The sequence below is a fragment of the Nelumbo lutea genome, chromosome 6 (genome assembly GCF_056320005.1).
Source record: "Nelumbo lutea isolate HS-2025 chromosome 6, American lotus-T2T, whole genome shotgun sequence".
NCBI classification, from domain to species: domain Eukaryota; kingdom Viridiplantae; phylum Streptophyta; class Magnoliopsida; order Proteales; family Nelumbonaceae; genus Nelumbo; species Nelumbo lutea.
This window is the reverse complement of record NC_142689.1, coordinates 19,787,629-19,808,940: the sequence shown is the minus strand read 5'-3', so window position 1 is coordinate 19,808,940 and position 21,312 is coordinate 19,787,629. Positions and strand designations below refer to the sequence as shown.

Genomic DNA, 21,312 nt, shown 5'->3' with positions numbered 1-21,312 from the left:
AAAAAAAAAAAAAAAAAAAAAAAAAAAGAATGGTGAAGCTAGAGAAATCAATGGTTAAGATGAGAAACCGAAATTAATGAATAGTGTAAAGAGCTCAAGCCTTACTTAGACTGATAATTGAATAAGTATCTAAAGAAACTAACTACAATACAAAACATGGTTGGATTGAGCGCATGCTTGTACTTTTCTACCCAACTCTGTTATTTAAGAATGTTAACCATGGAAGTGCTTTATAGCCTCGAGAGATGTCTTCACAAATATTTCAAATCTTTCCATGAAGAGAAAAGACAAACGGGTAACTCCAAAAAAAATATGATAAAGAAAAGCATGGACATTTATGACTGTTATTGAAGTCCCTTCACCTTGGTCCTGATAGAACTGAAGGCAATAATGGAGTTGAATCTCTGAAATTCACCTCTTTATGGTCTACTGTTGTTCTTGCACGTGCTGAAGGTGAGAAGTTGTAATCTAAGTCAGGTGCAATGTCCATCACCCCCTCTAATACCTTCACCACCATAGACATGGATGGCCTTTTTAGATAATCACTCTGTAAACACCATGCAGCAACCTTCAACATTTTCACTGCTTCTGCTCTGTGTAACTGCATATCCTCATTGAATTTGTCAATCAGATCAAATAGCTCTCCCTCTCCTGCCTTTCTTTGGAATAGACTAACCAGGTGCATGCTGTCCTCCGGTTGAGAACGATCCAAAATTTTCCGTCCACAAACAATTTCCATGACCACAACCCCGAAGCTATATACATCTACTTTCTCTGTAATCATTGAGCTCAACCATTCAGGGGCCAAATAGCCAGGAGTTCCTCTCATGGTGGTAACAACTTGGCTCTGATCCCTGTCAATTAGCTTTGACAATCCAAAATCAGAGACCTTAGCATTGAAGTTGTCATCCAAGAGGATATTTTGTGGTTTAATATCCAAATGCACTATTCTCTGCCTGCAATCTTCATGTAGATAGGCCAGTCCCTTGGCTATATCAAAGATGATATTCCTTCTAGTTTGCCAATCAAGAGAGTATTCTTGGTTTCTGCAGAAGATCCATTTATCGAGAGAACCATTGCACATGTACTCATAAACTAAAAGCCGGTGTGATTTCTTTGAACAAAATCCAATCAGTCTTACTAAATTGACGTGGTGAATGCTCCCAATTGTCTCAACCTCGGCTAAGAATGACTTCTTATTCACTTGCCCTAAACCATTCAAGCACTTCACTGCAACTTTGGTACCATTCCCCAGAGTCCCTTCAAAAACCGATCCAAATCCTCCTTCGCCAAGCTTCTTATTAAAATTCTCTGTTGCATTTCTCAGATCTTCATAAGAAAATCTCGTAGGCATTCCTGGTAGTTGATGTAAATCCTCCTCATCTTCTTCTTCATCCTTTCTCTTCCTATAAAGAATAACCCAGATGCTAATTACAAGTAAAACAGCAAAGAAAGCTGCAAGACTGGATCCCAATATTATTGTAGTCTGGCTTGTTTTCTTTTCAGTAACGGATGGTGTGGGAGCAACACCTGATGAAGGAGAAGTCGGTGATATCTGCACCTTAATGAACGCATATGAACTATAGTAGAGCTTTTCATTGTCATTATTGTTCATCAGTGAGAAGACTTGGGATGGTAAAAAGCAATCCCCATCTGAAACATTATAAACATAAACAAATAAAGCAGCCTTGCAAGAACAGTTCTTCAAACAAGCCTGCTTGCAGTTTTCCATACTTGTACGGCTAGTGTTTGTCCTATCCACCTGAAAAATGAAGTAAGTAATGCTCGTAAATTCTATTAGTCTGTGATACTGAGAAGCTTCACAAGACAGGGGAGAAATTTCTGAACAGCCCAGATTGGGTTGCTTATCATCTAATTGCCTGAAATAGGTATTATTTTCAGTAGTTCCTCCAGGACAACCGCACTGCCCATTTGAACAAATACTATATTTCCCACAAACCGTAGGGTAATTACAGTCTCCATAAGACCCTGTCGTCAATAGATCAGCTACTTCCTTCCACCCTGTTGCCCATTCACAAACTCTCAAATGTCCGTCTGAACCCAACTTCATGTATTGAATTGATGACGCCGTAGGCACAGTTATATTGTCATCTGGCTTGTTTGGTTCGACAGAAAATATGTACAGAGCCAGACTTCCATTCAGGAATCTCGCATAGCTCGGTTCTTTGTTCATTTTGGTGCCAGAAATCGGCCGCCGTTCGAAATACAACTGTGGAGGAAGATCAGACCCAGCACGAGCAAACAATCCTTCACTGGTAACAAAGAGTGATACCACACCTTGAGTCCAGTTTGAAGCGGATATGCTAGCAGTGAGCTTCTCTCCCGCCACCAACGTTTGCCCGGGGACCAAGCAATCCGTTGGGTGATCGAAGGACTGCCAGACGGCCTTGTTGTTTCTGTCGAAGAGCACCAGGTTTCCTGTTTCAGTCATGTTTAAACCTACCACAGACTTACCAGTTGTGTTTGTTGACCAAACTACTGTACCATCAACGTCTTTTAAGATCAAATCACCATCTGCTGTGAGGGTCAAGCTCGCATTTACTCTAATGGGGTGGTCTCGGTTGGAAGACCAGACTACTTTTGGGTAGGCTAAAGTAGGCATCGTAATGAGAGCCCCGCTGTTGGTGTAGACAATGAAGACAGCAAAGTATGAGGAATCACAAGTACCACCTTTGCAGTAGAAGCCACAGGCAAATCCAGGGCCGTAGCCCGCTGCTGGACTTCTGAGAAGAATGGACCTCACCTTGGACCCATCCGAGAAGGGCACAGAATGGGGAAGGGAGTCGCTGTTGATCCAAGAAGTGGAGAGGTTGGCGATGGGGTAATCATAAGGTTGGGCAATGATTGAATAAGAAGAAGAGATCAAAAGAATCAAAAGGTGAAGAACGACATAATGAAACAGGGTCCATCTCATGTTCATTTATTTACACAGAAAGGGAGATCCAGATGCTAGCTAACAGGAGTTAGTCACGGAGAGTCAAAAATGAAGAAGGAACTAAGGAAGAACTCAAAGATTGGAATTACAGATTTTGAAGCTTGAGAAGGTAACGTTTGACTGTGAGGAGTTAAAAGGCATTTGGAGCAGTGATGGGATCTGCTCCTCACAAATGGGCGCTGCGCCTTACAGGCACATCCATCGTGCATTGGGAACATCTCCCGTGAATTATAACTAATATGTATGGAAAATATTCTGTGAGGCGCCAAGTGTTGAGGAGCAGATCCGGTCTCTTTGGAGCAAGGTGGGTATTTAAAATTAAATAAATAAATAATAGGATCCTCCCTGCTTCACGCGCGAGTGTGCACGTCAAACTGTTGCAACTTGCAATTTTCAGAATTGGGATCTGCAAGCACATGCAATATAAATAAAAACAAACTGTTGGCTCCCAAGCTTGTTCAACTTTTATATATTGAAGTCAATTACATTTATATTAATTGTTTGTTCAAGTGGTAAGATAGATGTATAAAATCATGAATAAATTAACAAAAATTTCAATGCATCAGACCAGCAAGGAAAGTTCTCCCTTCTCCTTACAAGAGACGGCACCTTCTTTTTGTTGTAATTTGAAAAGTTATCTAAAATATAGAGGGGAAATTACGAACCGGGCCACGGCAGAATGGTTAGTGCTTATTCCAATAAATATTTTTCTGTATTTGACACCTAACTTTTTCAAGTGCTTGTTTTTTAAAATGAACACTTATTTTATATTGAGCATTTGGTAGTCATTTTCTCTAGTAAGTACTTAAATAAGCATTTGCGGTATTTTGTCTTTCATTTTCTTTTAAATTTTCAAAATATATCATTTGAAAGCATTTTTATTAAATTATTTTTATAAAAGCACTTTTATAAAAGTATTTTTACGAAAGCATTTTTAAGAAATAAAAGTGCTTTCATAAAAGTTCATTCGTAAAAGTACTTTCATAAAAGTGTTTTTATAAAAGTGCTTTTATAAAAGTACTTTCTTAAAAGTGCTTTTGTAAAGTACTTTCATAAGTGTTTTTGTAAAAGTACTTTTAAGAAAGTGTTTTTATAAAAGTTCTTTCTTAAAAATGCTTTTGTAAATGTACTCCCATAAAAGTGTTTTTATAAAAGTAATCTCATAAAAGTTCTTTCTTAAAAGTGCTTTTGTAAAAGTACTTTCATAAAAGTGCTTTTATCAAGTACTTTAATAAAAGCACTTTTACGATAACACTTTATAAAATTCAACTAGGGATAATTTTGGAAGAAAAAAGCTAAAAATTTGGGCTTAAAAAATAAGCCCTTATTTTAAAATAAGCACTTATTTCGGGCTAATTTCCACAATACCAATAAGTGCTTAATGGCCCAAATAAGCACTTATTTTTAAGCACTAAGAGTTGCCACCTGACATGGCTTATCTCCTTTTTTTCCTCTCCTTTTTATTACGAAACTAGTTATCCCCCACTTTCTCTTAAATTATCTCTATCTCTCCCTAATTCCTATTTATCTCCTAAATTATCTCTTATTCCTATTTATCTTCTCCCCCACTTTTCACCTATATCTATCTAAAGAAAGTTTCAATTAAAACATATAAAATTTATTTAAGTATTGTAACGAAATTATGTTAATAACTTTAAAATATTTATTAAAAACACAAAAAAATAATTATAATAGGATTAAAAATATTCATAATATTAACAATTTTATATTTTTATGAAATTCATATAAAATTATGTAATAACAATATAAATTATAATTTTATGGATTATTCAACGAATTTAATAACTAAATAATATTTTAAAAACATAAATAAGAAGTATTTAAATAACAAAATAGTAAAATCAGATAAATAATTATGTAACAAAATATTAAAATGTTACATAATAAACTTTAAATAACAAAAAATATTAAATATTTTACATATTTTTTAAATATTTAAATAAAAAATATTTAACATAAATAAATTTTAAATAGTTAAAATAACGAAATTATGTAATAAATTTTAAATTTTTTTCTTAAGAGTAAAATAACAATTATAATGAATTTCATAACTTTTGAAATAATAATAATTTTATATTTTACAAAATTAATAACGAAATTATCTAATAACAATATAAATTATAATTTTATGGGTTATTCAATTTAATAACTAAATAATATTTTAAAAACATAAATAAAAATTATTTAAACAACAAAATATTAAAAATATCTAAATAATTATCTAACAAAATATTTAAAATTACATAATAACTTTAAAGAAATAAAATTTAAAAAACAAAAAAGATAAATACATTACATATTATTTAAATAGTTAAGATAAAGAAATTATGTAATAATAGTATAAATTATACTCTCATGGGTTATTAAATTTAATAAATAATTAATATTTTAAAATTTTAAATAATGGTATTATTTAAATAATTAAATAATATTATAAATAACTAATTTTTAAATACTTTAAATGTCAAAATATTAATAACTAATTCATATCTTATATATTATTTTAAAAACAAAAAAAAAATAGATTAAACAATAAGATTATGTTATAACTTAAAAAAAATTATCAAAAGTGCAAAAGTAATTATAACTAGTAGGGCCCCATCCGGTGTACAAGCTGTGGCACCCCTCCCTGTCCCTTACCCCTATAGTCAAGACACTCTACCCTATCCCTGCCCCGTCCTTGGTGGCGGGGTGGATGGAGGCGAGGCATCCAATGGCGATGGGGAATCCCCACCCCGAGGCAACCACCTAAAAAAATCTTATTTGTGGATATTTTACAAACAGGATTATGGGAAATTGGGGGTATTTTAGGAATTGAATTATGACAATTTGGTGGTATTTTATAAATGGAATTGTGGGATCCTACGATTATAAGAATATGAGGAAAAACTTAGAGATATTTTAAAAGGCAATATTAAATCTACTGACATTTTACCAATTCACCATCGGGTTTGGGGAATTTTATGCAAATTCCGTCCATTATCTATTCTTGATTTGGAGCAAAAATATTTTTCCCATCCCCACTTTGTCTCTTCCCCATCTCTATTTAAGATTCAAAAAAATTGGCCTCGTTCAGAGCAAGGCAAGGTATTATTTTTGTTTTATATACTATTTTTAATAAATTCTAATTCAATATAAAAAATTGAATACTAAATCATATTTTAAACATTTTTTAAAAAACGAAAATTTGATTAAATAACAAAGTTCTATAGTAACTATAATAAGAAAATAAAATATAAATACATGAAAAAATAAATATTATTGAAATATTGTAAGTAGATTAATTAACTTAGATGTATTAAAGTTTTTTATTAGTTATTTATTGTATTTTCATTATAAATATATTTTTAGAAATTGTGTATTTTTGCTATAAATTTTCAATCATTATTGGAGATTGAAATATTGTTTATTTGTTAGAGATTATATTATTAATTTAGTTGAAATTAGGAGTGTTCACTAGATAATTCAGTTCGGTTGGAGATTGTATGGCTAGCCAAAATGATCTGGTCGAGTTAGGGAGTTGGTGACTTGAAAATTATCAACCGTTAGTGAAAACTAACCATTGGTTAATTAATAAATGTTCAAATTTTTAATGTTTAGCGTAATTTACATTAATCATTAATGTAATTAAATAAAATTTCATTAAATTTTTACAACAATTATTTATTCATAAAAGATATTACTAATTAGTATAATTTAATAATTTCTATAAAATTAATAATTATTAACAATTATCAAATAATTCAGGGAAACTCTTTAACTAATAATCCATAATTTTTTAAATAAATAATAATTAAAAATTGTGAAATTAATCTCTGAAAACAATAATTCTCTAAAAGTATTTAAATAATAGTCCATTATAATTATTCAACTAAACAATTATTAAAAAATTAGGAAAATCAAATTAAGAAATTAATCTATAAAAATGTTTCATATTTATTTAAATAACAATCCATTATTATTATTTTAATAAATAATTATGAACTAATTGAGGAAAATTATTAAATCTATCAACATCGATCTAGACCACTTAGTTGACTTCAACCATACTTGGTTTTATATTAATTAACAACAAATTATATACTTTTAATTGAAATTAATCTAATTTACCATAATTACATTAATATACTATAATTACATTACATTAATTAATAGTAATTAATTTAGGCTTAAAAAGTAAATAATTTACATTAATTCATATTAATTTATTGTTATTGTAAATAACTAGTTTACTATACAGTTTTGCTAATCAACAGCAATTTCAATAATTTTTGGAAATTATCATAAAACATTGGAATTTATTGTTATTTAATTACTAATTGTTAATTAGTTATAGAAATTTATTAGAATTGTAGGGATGACAATTTTCCCTACAAAACTAGGACCCTACCCTGCCCCACCCCGAATGGGGCAAGTTCTCTCAAATTTTAAATAGGCATGGGGAAGAGATAGGGTGTGGACGGGGAAAATATTTTTGCTTCAGATTAGGGATGGGGTTTGCATATAATTCCTCAAACCCGATGGTAAATTAGTAAAATATTAGTATTTTTAATATTAATTTTAAAATATCTCCATGCTTTCTTCATATTCATATAATCCTAGGATCTTGTGATTCCATTTATAAAATACCCCCAAATTCTAATAATCCTATTTGTAAAATATCTACAAATTGGATTATTTTTAGGTGGTCGCTTCAAGGTGGGGAAAATTTGGGGATTCCCTATCCTTTATAGGGAATAGGTGCGTCACCTTGAACCCACCCCACCACCGGGGATAGGGTGGAGTGTCTTGACTATGAGGGCAAAGGACAAAGAGGATGCCCCATCCCGTGCATCGCACAGGGCCCTGCTAGTACAACATTTATTGGAAAGAAAAATTCTCCCTTTCAACGAGTTGACATGGCCCCACAAATGCAACCCAACCATGTGTTTGGAACATCTCCCAATATCAAGTATGGGAGATGGTTCCGACTTCCCAATGCAAGTCTGAATCTCCTACTCACAAGAACTCTGCCCCACATCTATCTACATAATATTGCAGCCACACATGGGAAACATCTAACCTCTTACATAGTATTATGCACAGGAGATGTTTCTAATTCATTGAGGTAGTGTGTTGTGGGTAGGGGTGATCATTTTTGCCTAGCCCAGCCTGGCTTGGGAATTCCGGGCTTGGGCCTAGACCCACATCAGGCCCACAATTTTTTGGGCCAGTTTTGGGCTTAATACTTCAAGCCTAACCTATATACATTTAAACTTACACATTTTGTGTATAATTTATACATATGCATACATGTTATTTTACATTATATTTTATATTTTATATATAAATGTTATAACATGACATGCATAATTTATATCATATATAATATATTATATTATATAGTATATAAAATAAATTTATATACATTTTATGTCATTTAATATATAAATATATAATGTTTTATATATAAATAATATTGGCCTAGAATTAAGCTTAACCCAGCCCAGGCCGGTATAGACAGGAGCTAGGATTTATGTTTCAGGCCCGAAGCCCAGGTGAGGCTGAGCCCAAGCATAAACTACATTTATCATAATTGCAAATCCCGGCCCGTGACTAAATAGCTTGTGCGTCGAAGTGAGCATTCTTTTATAGAAGAGATCCGGAGTCATGCTGATATGTGCATGTGGGGCGTAGAATGGGATCTGCTCTGCGCTCTGCGCCTCGCAGGCACATGCACCTTGCATTGGGAACATCTCCCGTCAATAATAAATTATAAATACGGGATGGTAGGATGTGCGTGTGAGGCGCACTCTTACAACGACCTTCCTGTTCTGATTTTTTTTCTCCTTCGTCATCTTCCCCCGATCCCATTCTGCTACAGCCTACAGGCAACGGCGTCCATGGTAGTCACCGGCGTACATTGACCGTATTCGAAGCTATTCTCCGTTTTCATAGTTTCCGTTCACGTCCAATCCCCCACCTAGTTCTACTGTTATTCTTCAAAGAACCTCGCCGCACTTTCATTCCCCTTATTCCTCTTCCCGGCATTCGGTTCCAAGCAAACCGGCGTCCAAGTTCGTCAGTGGTGTACATTGACTGTATATAAAGGTAGTCTCTGTCCAAGTTAATCGCCGTCTGGTTTCAATCACCCTCGTCGTTCCACTGTCAGTTTTTAACCTACATTGACCCTCTGCAGGTGTTGCATTCCATCTTCATTCCAGTCACGGTGGATGGTGGTAGTTCGTCTTTGAGGTGATCAACTCCACTGTAGTCGTTCGTCCTCACTGGTGAAGCCTATTCAGAGGTCAGATGTTATAGATTATTCTGGCCATCAACCATGGAGGGGAGTGAAGACAGTGCAAGTTGATGTTACTTGTATTGGAAGTAGGTCAAATATCGTATAAATTTTGTTGAATATATTAAGTATACACCAAGCTTTGGATTGAATGGGAATATAAATATACGCTCGGTATTTGGTGTAGATGATTGTGGTGTCTGCGATTGCTGGTTTTGGTAATACAAAATCCATTTGGTTCCAACCGTTAGGGTATTTTTACATCACAGACAGTTAATCAATGAAAGATGGAATGTGAGTTTGGGGAAGACAAGGAGAGATTTGCCCCAATATTATATTGGTGTCAGAAGGAATTTTTCCTTCACCCTGCCTTCGATTCCAATGTTTAACATGTCCAAGATGTTAATATTCCTTGGTAAATACGTGTAATCATGCGAAGTAATGTATCATTGATGTGTCTATGCTTTTGTATTTTGGTATTACCTGACATTCAGTTCCCTTGGTGCTTCTGTAAGTGTTGTAATGCTGCGAACAATGGAATAGTATGTTTTGTTTGATATTGTTTAAGTTTGGCAAACATTTGGTGGCGGGTCTTTTGAATTTTCCACCTTCTTGATACACTGAAATGACCCAAAGTAGAAGTTGCATGTGAAGTCATTGATTTGGTCGCCAGTAGGTGGAGTTCTTCATGCCCTGGGTGAGTAGAGTTGAAGTTAGACGTGTAATCCTTATTGAAGATATTGTTGAATATATGGAAATTGTTTACTGAATGGATTTCACCATGATTATGTTGTTAAATGATTGAATGAAATAATGTTATTTGATTGTAAATTGTTGTATATATTTATAATTGGTTTTTTCCGTCGTGGTGCAGGGAAAAGCTTTCTGACAATGGCAACTAGGGGGATTGGCATGAGGTGTTCCACAAGACAGTTCAGGTAATTGCTTGCAAGATTGTCATTGAGACACGAGCATATTGATGTAATCAAAGCCACTTCTTTTGGAACTTTCTTTGCATCCCACTCATAGCTTCAGAAAAGTTGATACTGGAGTTGGTGCAATGTTGGGACTTAGAGTATTGTTGTTTCAATCTTGGTGGGAAATCTATATCATTTACGAAATGCGACATTGCTGTGATAATTGTCTTGAGACTACATGGACAACCTGCAAATCTGGACAAGGATATTCCGAAATTAGAGTTCGTCAACCGCTTGTTTAGTACTAGTAAGAAAGTAGCACAACTGAAACTGTATCTGGCGGAGAAGAAGCTATTGGAAACAATGCACAAGCAATCAAAGGAAACCATCAAAGATGTGGTTAAGCTTGCTGATTTTGCATCTTTTTGGTTTAGTATTGTTCCCCCAAAGTGGGATGTCGATGTCTTGGTGCATATTGGGGATTATAATTATTCATGGGCTTGTTGTGTGCATTAATTCCTTGTATGTGCACTTGATAGAGTTGTTAGTGGTGTTCATCTGTCTAATAGCGATGGTCAAAGCATGTATTTGGGGAATTTGTTTGGTTGTGTTGTTGCGCTGTTGGTGGGTGGCTAACTTTGTCATATACTCATATTTATTTGTTCAATTTCTCATATAATATGGTATGGAACAATGTTGTCTGTTATTGGAAAAATAAAATATTTGTTTCCTTTCATTTGTAGGCATGGTTGTACGAGCATAGTACATCATTCAAGCTCACAGACCTAAATGCCATGCCAGACTATTCAGGTGGGGCAATAGTTGTAGGGATTGCTTAAGAAGACTAACTTCTGGAATGGCAGGTGCCATTAATGAAGCCTTGTATATTGTGATGATAATATCAGTTGTCATGTCTGGGTGTTCATCTTTCTCTTACCCCTAGTTATGACTATATTATTTATTGTTCAAGTGGTTGATAGTCTGATCCCGGTAGAATATGAAATGGGGTTAGTGAACGTGGATCTCTCAGGGGAGGTGAGGGATAATCCTCTTGTAATCTTATCATGAACACCATTTATTACCTTATGCAAATTTTTTCGTGGGGCATGTTATTCAACTATGTGTGTCTATATGATTTTAACACGTAGGGTATCAATCCCACCACCACTTGTGATGGGCGAGACGTAAAGTCCAGGTGGTTGTGTTGATGGTGATTCATTCGTGGAGCATGATGCGGCAAGACTAGTTCGAAGTCTTGAATTGCAGTATGTGTAGAAAATTTGGCTATGTGGATGGTGTGGTTTCACTCATGGTGGGGCTTGTTAGTTTCCTTGTTATGTAGGATCTCTTGCCTATCACCAATGTACCGGCTGATGAGAGGCCAGGCATAGAGCGATGTTCTGGGATTCTGTCACTTCGGAACAAAATCGTGGTGCACAAGAGTCAAAAAAATATTTTGTATTATTTGTGTATTACCCGACTAATGTGGGGAGATGTTCCTGGTGCTATAGGGTGTGTGTCCACGATGTGTTGATTCTATAAGTTCAAGCACTTGACCAGGAAGTCTAGTCAGGTAAGTTCCTATGTGAGGGAGATTGATTGGTTGCAGGATGAGGTTGAATGATTACATGGAATATTGGTAGCTAGTGGCATCGATCCTGATATCTGTCCCGGGTAGAGATATGTTGTTGATGAGGGGAATGAAATACAGAAGGAAGAGGTACCACCCTTTGAAGATGACACATTGACCTTGCCGCCTATTGGTTTAGATCCCACCTCACCCACTAAGTCATTTGGGGGAAGCATGCTGGCTTCGTGCATGATTGTTTCACCATGTACTAATGGTTTGAACATGGACAGACGTGGGCATGTTTTGGGTAAGCGGGAGAGGTTTCTAAGTAGCCTTGTTGTGTCCCTTTTTCGACCCCCTGGGCAGTGATGGGCAGGTGGCTAAAGAATTTGTTGTTGCGGCTGGTTCTACATGAGTGCTATGGAAAAAGGTGAAATGAAATCTAATATTTATGCAATTTTATCACTTTGTTGTTTAATCATTATTTCCTTTAATGTGACAGAGAGTGAGTGGGGTATCACTTTGGGCATCATTAAATGAGGAGTGATTGGCTGTGAAGGACGTGGAGTTGGTGAAGAGGTTCTTGCACAAGGATATTAGAGAGTAAGAATTGTATCTTTTTCATTCACCATATTAGTCATTCACCCATGCCACATATATGTTTACCCTTGTGTCTTTGTTGGATAGGGAGGGATCAATATGTATGGAAGACGAATGATCTATCCCTAGACGAAGCTAATCTCCTCTCTATTTTTAACAAGAAGGGATGGTTGTCCGAGGAGGTAAGCACTTATATTTGTGTACTTGTCTGGTATCAAATCAGTTGGTTGTAATTGATGATATATGTATGCCTGCCAAAACTTGATGTGGTATTGTTGTTGCTCATTTGGAATAGGTTATTGATGCCTATGGTAGCTTACTTAGGCTGAGGGAGCATAATACAGTGTACCTGCATATTTTACCATTTCACCATGAAATGCCCCTTTTGTTATACTGATGTAGCAAATTATTTAAACACAACGGCCAAAAAATGAATGCTCTCTGACGAAGCATGAATTTTACCCATACAGTGATGTGAGTTAACAAACAGCTATCTGTCTTTGTCTAGACACTGTCACACAAGGCAGATGTTTCCCAATAGGAGTTTGGATTGCTGTCCTGATAGGTTAAACGAAATATTTTTTGATAAGTTAGGTTAGACGAAATTGGCTTACAGAAGATGTTCACAGGAGCTCCAAGATCCTCAGCAACGGAAGGTGTGACCTAATCTATATTCATAAATATGAGAGAACAACTAACTTTATTGATCACTCTGAATAATCTGAACTGCAGAGGAAGGAACTTACCCATATATACCTAGTAATGACAATCGTTCCCTCAAGATTTAGGCACTAGAGGGAAGCTAAGCCAGCTTCATAATGGTGATTACAAATTAATTACAATATTACTACTTGTGATCTTCAACATTCTCCTTGTTGGAGAGTTATGCCCAATAAAACAGCCAGTCTTGGGCTTTCAGCCTCTAAAAAGCATAAGAAGAAGATCAATCAGGCTAATTCTTTGGTTTTCCTTAACACTAGGTCAAATATCAAGCTTACTTTCCCTATATCCTCCTAAGTCCTACCGAAGTCACTGGCTGACTATTGAGGAAATTCTTCCATAGACCCTTGAAATCAGCATTCATGTGCCTGGACTTACAGACTATTGTTGGTCATATTTAGCCCTTTTGAGGTCATCTGCAGTTCAGAAAATTTATAGTTTGTTCTTGCACAATTACCACCCACCCCACCTTTCCATTCTCAAGTATGTTAAAAGTGGCATGAGTATCTGCATTGCCACTGACCTTGCATGGCTGTCGTACATGATAGTTGTGCATGAATTGCATGATGAAGACAAATTGTTACAGTAGTTAATATAAAATGTTAATTATTGGGTTGCATAAGATTAGCTCTAATGTATCAATTTGACATGAATTGCAACTTCGGAGGGTCTTAGCATGGAACTCTTTTTAAACGTTAAAGTTGGAACCTTGTCTAATTCGTCATTATCATCTAAGCCACGTCCCAGCTATATGGGGTTGGCCACATGAATCCTTTTTCGCCATTCCATTCTGTTCAGTGTCAAATTCATTGTTAATTATGAGCACTTAAATCATTTCTTACTACTTCAGCCTATGTCCTTTTTGATCTGCCACAAGCCCTTTTAGCTGCTTAAGCTTGCGACAGATTGCTTCTAATTATTACATATAATTTGGGTCCCCTGAAGTTTGGTAATTACAATCACCTCCCCTGAACTCTTTGATACAGTTGCAAGTAGATCCCTTCTATTAGAATCCTCTAATAAAGGCATGAAAATGTCCAAAATACCCATGCAATTACTATTGAGGCTGGTTTCTACAGAAAGAAAAAACAATACAAACTTTATAAACTATAAAAAAAAAGAATTTAAAGTTGCAACTTTACCTTTGAGTGATTGATATGAAGGGTAAATTTGGAAAATAAATCTATTTTAGAAAAGAGATTGGAAGGGTTTGGGCTAGCCATTCATATGAGGTGAAAATTTAGAAAATAAACATTTTGGTCAAAAGTAACTGAATGGGTATTTTGAACATTTTTGTGCCTTTTATTAGAGGATTCTATTAAAGGGGGTATATTTGCAACTGTCAAAAGGTTCAGGGGAGCCAATTGCAATGACCAAACTACAGGGGAGGTTTCAGAAACAGTCAGAAACTTCAGGGGAGGTTTCAGCAGTTTACCCCATATAATTTTTTGAGTACTACTTGAACCTAGGATTGGATCCACTTGAAAAGCTCTATATGCCCTTATGCATGCATTGCAGCACCAATCAACCGCCCCGCCTTTTTTTGCCCGGTGCTCATGACGCGCTATGGAACCTCCACCGTGCCGGGGGACACTCCATGTCTTTGCCCCTGCTTTGCTTTTTCTTAATATGTATAGTCCTAAATCACAACCATAAAGAACTACAGTCACCAAAAACCAGCTTCTGTTCTCTAGTTTCTTAAAGTTCATAATGGCTTATGCTTCCTAGGATAGCACCAGAAGCATGAGCATCTAGAATGCCATGTGCTTAGCATATTATCAATTGATTTTGGGAATTGGCATATATGAATTGACTTTGGGAACCCAGATACAATGCTCAACAGCTCAACACCAAAAATGCATACTATCTAGGTTATGATGACACCAAACATGCTAATATTTTTCAATAACAGCTACTGTAGTTGGGTAAATATTTTCTAGATATTCACCACAATTACATGGAAGACAACATAGAGAAATCTCTTGACAGGAATGAAAATGAAGTCCTAATAGTTTCTCTATCTCTAAGCTTTCTGTAAGACCTTTGAGGCTGGTTTTGGTCTTCCTGGGAAAAGCTTGCTGGAATTCCTGGTGGCCACTTCTCCTTGCTTCATCTCTCTGGCTAACTAAGGTAGTGAAAAGCAGGGGACAAGAGCAGCAATATCAAACTGAAAATCCTTAACATACCAAGACAACATATTAGACAAAGATAATTCTTCAAATAAGCCTGCTTGCGTCCAATTGGTCTTGATAACTGCATTACTGCACCATCATTATTGATATGATGGGACTAATGGGCACTTTGAAGTGTACTACACCATGGGTTGGGAGGCTATGGAATGAAATAAAGTCATATTCAAGAGTTCATTGTTTGGATAATCATTTTAAATCTCTTCTCTAGTAAATTCTTCAAACATTGTATTAACCAATTAACTTCCTTGAATCCTGATACATGGTGGAAGTGGAACAAACATGTGCACCCAGTCATGTCGATGTTTTAGTAACCATGTTCTACTCATTATTCTGTTGGCATTTGTAAATTACCAAATTCCTGGCTAAATCAGACCTCATTTCTGGATCATTGATCATTCCTAAAACAGTTGAGTTTGCTTGTTTGGATGACTGATAAAATTAGTAATGAAATATGCCCATTCAATTATATAGAACTTTGTTCAGTGTTGTTTAGAGCATTTTGAACAGAGCTAGAGAACAACTTCTGGGTATCAGACTCAATAAAGGCAAGCAGAGCAATTAAAGAAAAGTAGATGACCGTCAGGCTAATTTGATGCTGAGTTACTGATCATATTAGTCTTTTCCATTTGGAAAGTTTAAGTGAGATGGACGACTCTTCTAAGTGATTGCTTTAGTTAAATGTCAAACAATTTGAGGAGATTTGAGTGTCAAAAGAAAAGGTCATTGGAATTATGATTTTGCAATCTATTCTGTTACTAAGGACCCTGGAAAATCAAATATTGGCTATTATCATCCCTAGTTTCAAAAATAGAATGATAGTGTACAGTTCCTCTAAAACGAAGTGAAACAAAAATCAGGTAATTATGATTTGGTGGTGCTCCAGTAACTGCAAAACTCCAAAACTAAAGAAATGGCTAAATTGAATCTGTATTCTTATGAAAATTTATAATTCAAAACATTAAATAAAAAGAATCAGGAAGAGAAACCAGAAGCAATAAATGGTATAAAGAGCCCATGCCTTAATTAGACTGATAACTGAGGAAATATCTTGCAAGAAACAAACCAAAATGTAAAGCACTATAGTTGGAGAAGCTGTATCAAGAATTTTAGTCTTCACCCATATTATTAAGGAACAATATATGTACACCTCAAATTGGTTGTTTGCTTGTACTTTTCTACCCAACCCCTCTATTATTTAAGCATGTTAATTGTGATGTTTAATATCCTCCAGCGATGTTTTGACAGCCATTTCAATTCTTTTTCTAGGTTCCAGAAAGGTAGAAACTGATGAAAAGGTAAATTCCAGAAGTATAATAGAATTTCCATGAAGGCACACAACAGCTAAAGAGGTTCCACTTCCATCCTCCCCAGAATAAAGAAGAAAGAAAGAAATAAAAGAAAAGGAAAAAAGCAAAAAAAATGGCTATTATTGGAGTCCCCCTCCACCTCACCTTGGTCCTGATAGAACTGAAGGCAACAATGGAGTTGAAACTCCGAAATTTACTTCTCTGTGGGCTACTGTTGTTGATGCTGGTGTTGGAGGTAAGAAGCTATAATCCAAGTCAGGTTCAATGTCCATCACACCCTCCAATACCTTCACCACCAGACATGGGTGGCCTTTTCGCAAAATCACCCTGAACACCATGCTGCAAGTCTCATCATTTCCACCGCTACTGCTCCTTGCGACTGCATATCCTCATTGCTTTTGTCAACCATATCAAGTAGGTGTCCTTCTTCTGCCTTTTTTTGGAATATACTAATTAGATGCACACTATCCTCTGGTTGCATACGATCCAAAATTTTCCGTCCACAAATAATTTCCATGACCACAACCCCAAAGCTATATACATCCGCTTTCTCTGTGATCATTGAGCGCAATTCAGGAGCTATATAGCCAAAAGTCCCTCTCAGAGTGGTAACAAATTGGCTCTTATCCTTGTCAATTAGCTTTGACAACCCAAAATCAGAGATTTTAGCTTTAAAGTTGTCATCCAAGAGTATATTTTGTGGTTTAATATCCAAGTGTCTGCCTGCAATCTTCATGTAGATAGGCTAGCCCCTTGACCATATCAAAGATGATATTCCTTCTAGTTTGCCAATCAAGAGAGAATTCTTGGTTTCCGGAGAAGATCCATTTATCTAGAGAACCATTGCACATGTACTCATAAACTAAAAGCCGGTGTGATTTCTTCGAACAAAATCCAATCGGTCTTACTAAATTAACGTGGTGAATGCTCCCAATTGTCTCAACCTCGGCTAAGAATGACTTCTTATTCACTTGCCCTAAACCATCCAAGCACTTCACTGCAACTTTGGTGCCATTCCCCAGAGTCCCTTCAAAAACTGATCCAAATCCTCCTTTTCCAAGCTTCCTGTTAAAATTCTCTGTTGCATTTCTCAGATCTTCATAAGAAAATCTCATAGGCATTTCCGGTAGTTGATGTAAATCATCCTCTTCATCTTCGCCATCCTTTCTCTTCCTATAAAAAATAAACGATATGCTAATTACAAGAATAACAGCAAAGAAACCTGCAAGACTGGATCCCAATATTATTGTAGTCTGGCTTGTTTTCTTTTCAGTAACGGATGGTGTGGGAGTAACATGTGATGAGGGAGGCACCTTAATGAACGCAGATGAATTATAAAAGTAGCGCTTATCGTTGTGATTGTTTATTAGTGAAAAGAGTTGGGATGGTTATGGTAAAAAGCAAATCCCAATCGAATCATTATCAGTGAATCGAAAAAACAAAGCAGCCTTGCAAGAACAGTTCTTCAAACAAGCCTTTTTGCAGTTTTCCATAGTAGTACTAGTTGTGTTTCTTCTATCCACCATAAAAGTGAAGTAATGTCCGCGTACTCTATAAGCCTGTGATACTGTGAAGCTTCACAAGACAAGGGAATACTTTCGGAACAGCCCAGATTGGGATGCATATAAGCCAATTGCCTGAAATAGGTATCGTTATTGCTGGTTCCTCCGGGACAACTGCATTGCCGCCCATCTGAGCAAATACCATATTTCCCACACTGTTGGGTAATCACACTCTCCACGATAATCTTTCAACAAATCAGCTACTTCCTTCCACCCAAATCATACTGTCGGCTCATAAACTCTCAAATGCCGTCCGAACCCAACTTCATGTATTGAATTGATGACGACGCCGTAGGCCCAATTATAATATCATCTGGCTTGTTTGGTTCGGAAGACAATGTGTACAGAGTCAGACTTCCATTCAGGAATCTCGCATTGCTGGTTCCTGCTGTTGCAGTCATGTTTAAGCCTGCTACAGACTTACCAGTTGTATTTGTCGAACAAACAACCGTACCATCAACGTCTTTTAAGATCAAATCTCCATCTGCTGTGAGGTTCAAGGTTGCATTTAATTTAACAGGGTGGTCTCGATTGGCAGACCAGACTACCTGTGGGAAGTCCACATTAATCCTTGTAATGTCAGCTCCACTGTTAACGAAGATAATGAAGACAGCAAAATAGGCGGAATCACAAGTACCGTTGCAGAAGAAGCCACAGGCAAATCGGTAGCCGGTTACTGCTGGAATTCTGAGAAGGGACCTCACCTTGGATCCATCGCCAAAAGTCACATAATGGGAAAGGTTGTCGTTGTTGGTCCAAGAAGTGGAGAGATTGGCAACAGGGGAATCGAGAGCATTAATTGAATAAAAAGAAGAGATCAAAGGAGTCAATAGGTTAAAAACAATGAAATTAAACAGGATGCACCTCAAGTTCATTATTTACTCAGATAGGAAGGATTCAGAATGAAGTGAAAGGAAGAACTTAACAGGGACGAATGGGTTTCCAAGATTGAAATCAAATTACAGTTGATTATGAAGCTTGAGGAGGTAATGCTGGCGTGTGAAGAGTTTTGAAGACGTTTGGAGCAGGTGAGTGGGCTACACCCCGATTTAGATTCGTTGACCTCGTTTTCCATTTCTTTGTTAAAGAAGATCCTCCTTGTTCACCTAATAATGACAAAATAATGCAAACCCAACGGCAAACTGTTGCAACTTGCAATCTCCTTGGCTCTCCCAAACAGACCCACATCGACATTTCAGCGTGCATTGGATTTTTTGGGAATTGCTATTTATTTATGGTTTTATCCTATACATTTTAAGTTTTAACTAACCACTTCAACGAACTGTTAGGCACTTTTGTATGCCCTTAGCTTCAATCAGAATGATGTACTTTATGAGTTTATTATAAATGAATAAAAATGCATATTTGATTCATGTTCCCTTGGTATGTTTCTGTGTAATACCCTTAAATTGGACGCTTAATGAGGATTATACTTGATACGGAGAAATAGTATCCCTTAATGAATGTATTCACGCCCAAGGAAGGATCCAAAGACTGTTCCCACTAAAGATGGCGCAGTGCAGGATGGAACAGAATCAACAATATTCTTCTCCATGAATTCTGTTCATCGCAAGAAACAACAGGATGGCACGTGAGCAGAACTTCCTATCAATTCTTTCTCAAAGAACTGATGTCAAGATCAAATCTTGACTTCTCCCACAACTGGAGATCGAACTAGATGTCTGGCAGCTACAGGAAGGAGGCGGCAAGAAAGATCTTTGCAAGGATTGCAAAAATCTTTCTTATTTTATTTAAGCTCTGAAGAGGATCTGATCATTTTTTATTCTTCTAAAGGCTGCTGCCCCCTCCTTCTTTTGTAAACCTAAAAGATCAACTCCTAATCCCATTAGGAGCTACTGATCCAAATCATATTTAGATCAGACCTTTCTTTAGGTGATAAGGATAAACTCTTATCTTATCTGCAGATTAGATCAGTTTTCTCATAATCTCATTAGGAGGTTTTTAGATCTGAATCATATTCAGATCTGGACTCTCTGAGTGGATAGGGTTAAGACCCTATCCTATCTGTTGACCCATCTCAGAATTCGTCCATATTTAATTTATTAAATAAGTCCAGTTCGAAATGGGATTTAGGCCCGTTAAGCTTATATGCTCACTTAACCTTTCTAACTGTTGCTCAGTTGGGCTTTCTTGTATGGCGTGGGACCCAAGCATTGATCTACACATCAGCCACATGGGTTCGGCCCAGCCTTTGTTACAAGGCCTGACCGAATACACTGTTATTGACAGTGCACCCCCTGAAACCCATCAAATGGGCTCTATGGGCCCAACACTTGCCCTAAGTGGCCCTTGGGCCAAGCCACCTTGTAACACCCAGGGACTGTGGGCAGATGCAAGATTAGCCCATCAAGTATTATCCTCGATGGTCTTATACTTAACCTCTCAGCCCATAATGATCATACACTGCCCAACAAGAGATGACCTCTCCCTCGGTTGTAAGGAACAGTGTTGCACTCTCTGCTTATATGGATTTCGGGAATTAAAACCTTCTTGCAAACATTTTAGAAACCATAATATATATACTTTTATATCCCATATAAAATATACTTTGCAAAACAAATCTCAATGATTGAAATCGGCTGTCGGCAGTCTTGGTTTTTATTAGTGAGAGTGCATCCCCGATCATTACCTATATTCGATAAAGGTGCTGATCCTGTCACTATGATCACCCACTCAGATGAATTCTCAGACTGTCCCAACATACCCAGGTTTTGACCCCCGCTAAGGATCTCACTGATTGGTACATCAAAGACGACCCAATCCGACACCTAGTATAGTATCATAATCGAGTCTAGGGGTCGGGTGTAACTTTCCAGTTTTGCCCATCAATCTCCAAGGTCTAGGGCAATACTGGAAATCCGGTCCAGTTCATAGATTCAATTAATTCTACACTGTAAGTGCCTAAGGTCTCACCCTGGCAGCTGAGACATACCACCCCAACCGACTTGGTGGCACCACAGTGTCAGCCTTATCAGGATAGGTCTTCCCAGACTGACCCACTGGTTGTGAACATTCTAAACTAACACGAGTCTCATTAAGTGTCTAGTTTAAGGGTATTAACAAAGCAGTTCATGCTAGCAGATACAATTGCAACTTGCAATATGCAAGTACATGATTAGATGGAGGGCTTGGCTTATAAATTGGAATTGTTATTTATTTATGGTTTTAT

The 21,312-nt window shown here is 36.5% G+C and overlaps 1 protein-coding gene, 1 long non-coding RNA gene and 1 pseudogene across 4 annotated transcripts; 1 reads left to right on the top strand and 2 right to left on the bottom strand.

The window, feature by feature from the left end:
* Positions 1-202: 202 nt before the first annotated feature.
* LOC148847771 (G-type lectin S-receptor-like serine/threonine-protein kinase SD2-5) lies at positions 203-2,986 on the bottom strand. The gene has a single exon (XM_088952213.1). It carries the CDS (start codon positions 2,939-2,941, stop codon positions 359-361), a length of 2,583 nt encoding a protein of 860 aa, XP_088808339.1. The 5' UTR covers positions 2,942-2,986; the 3' UTR covers positions 203-358.
* Positions 2,987-8,627: 5,641 nt separating this feature from the next.
* On the top strand, positions 8,628-12,734 carry LOC148847770 (uncharacterized). Of its 2 annotated transcripts, XR_016100907.1 has the most exons (8): positions 8,637-9,067; positions 9,156-9,343; positions 10,129-10,192; positions 10,915-11,206; positions 11,320-12,171; positions 12,244-12,344; positions 12,429-12,523; positions 12,637-12,734. It is a non-coding gene; the product is annotated as an uncharacterized LOC148847770 (long non-coding RNA). The 2 variants fall into 2 exon arrangements; XR_016100908.1 differs by lacking the exons at positions 10,915-11,206; positions 11,320-12,171 and having other exon boundaries at positions 8,628-9,067; positions 9,156-9,951.
* Positions 12,735-16,542: 3,808 nt separating this feature from the next.
* LOC148847769 (G-type lectin S-receptor-like serine/threonine-protein kinase SD2-5) lies at positions 16,543-19,489 on the bottom strand (annotated as a pseudogene). The gene has a single exon (XR_016100906.1). The product of XR_016100906.1 is annotated as a G-type lectin S-receptor-like serine/threonine-protein kinase SD2-5 (transcript).
* Positions 19,490-21,312: the final 1,823 nt, after the last annotated feature.

Coding starts and splice junctions, on each gene's coding strand:
- LOC148847771 (XM_088952213.1), bottom strand. CDS start 2,941: ATGAACATGAGATGGACCCTGTTTCATTATGTCGTTCTTCACCTTTTG.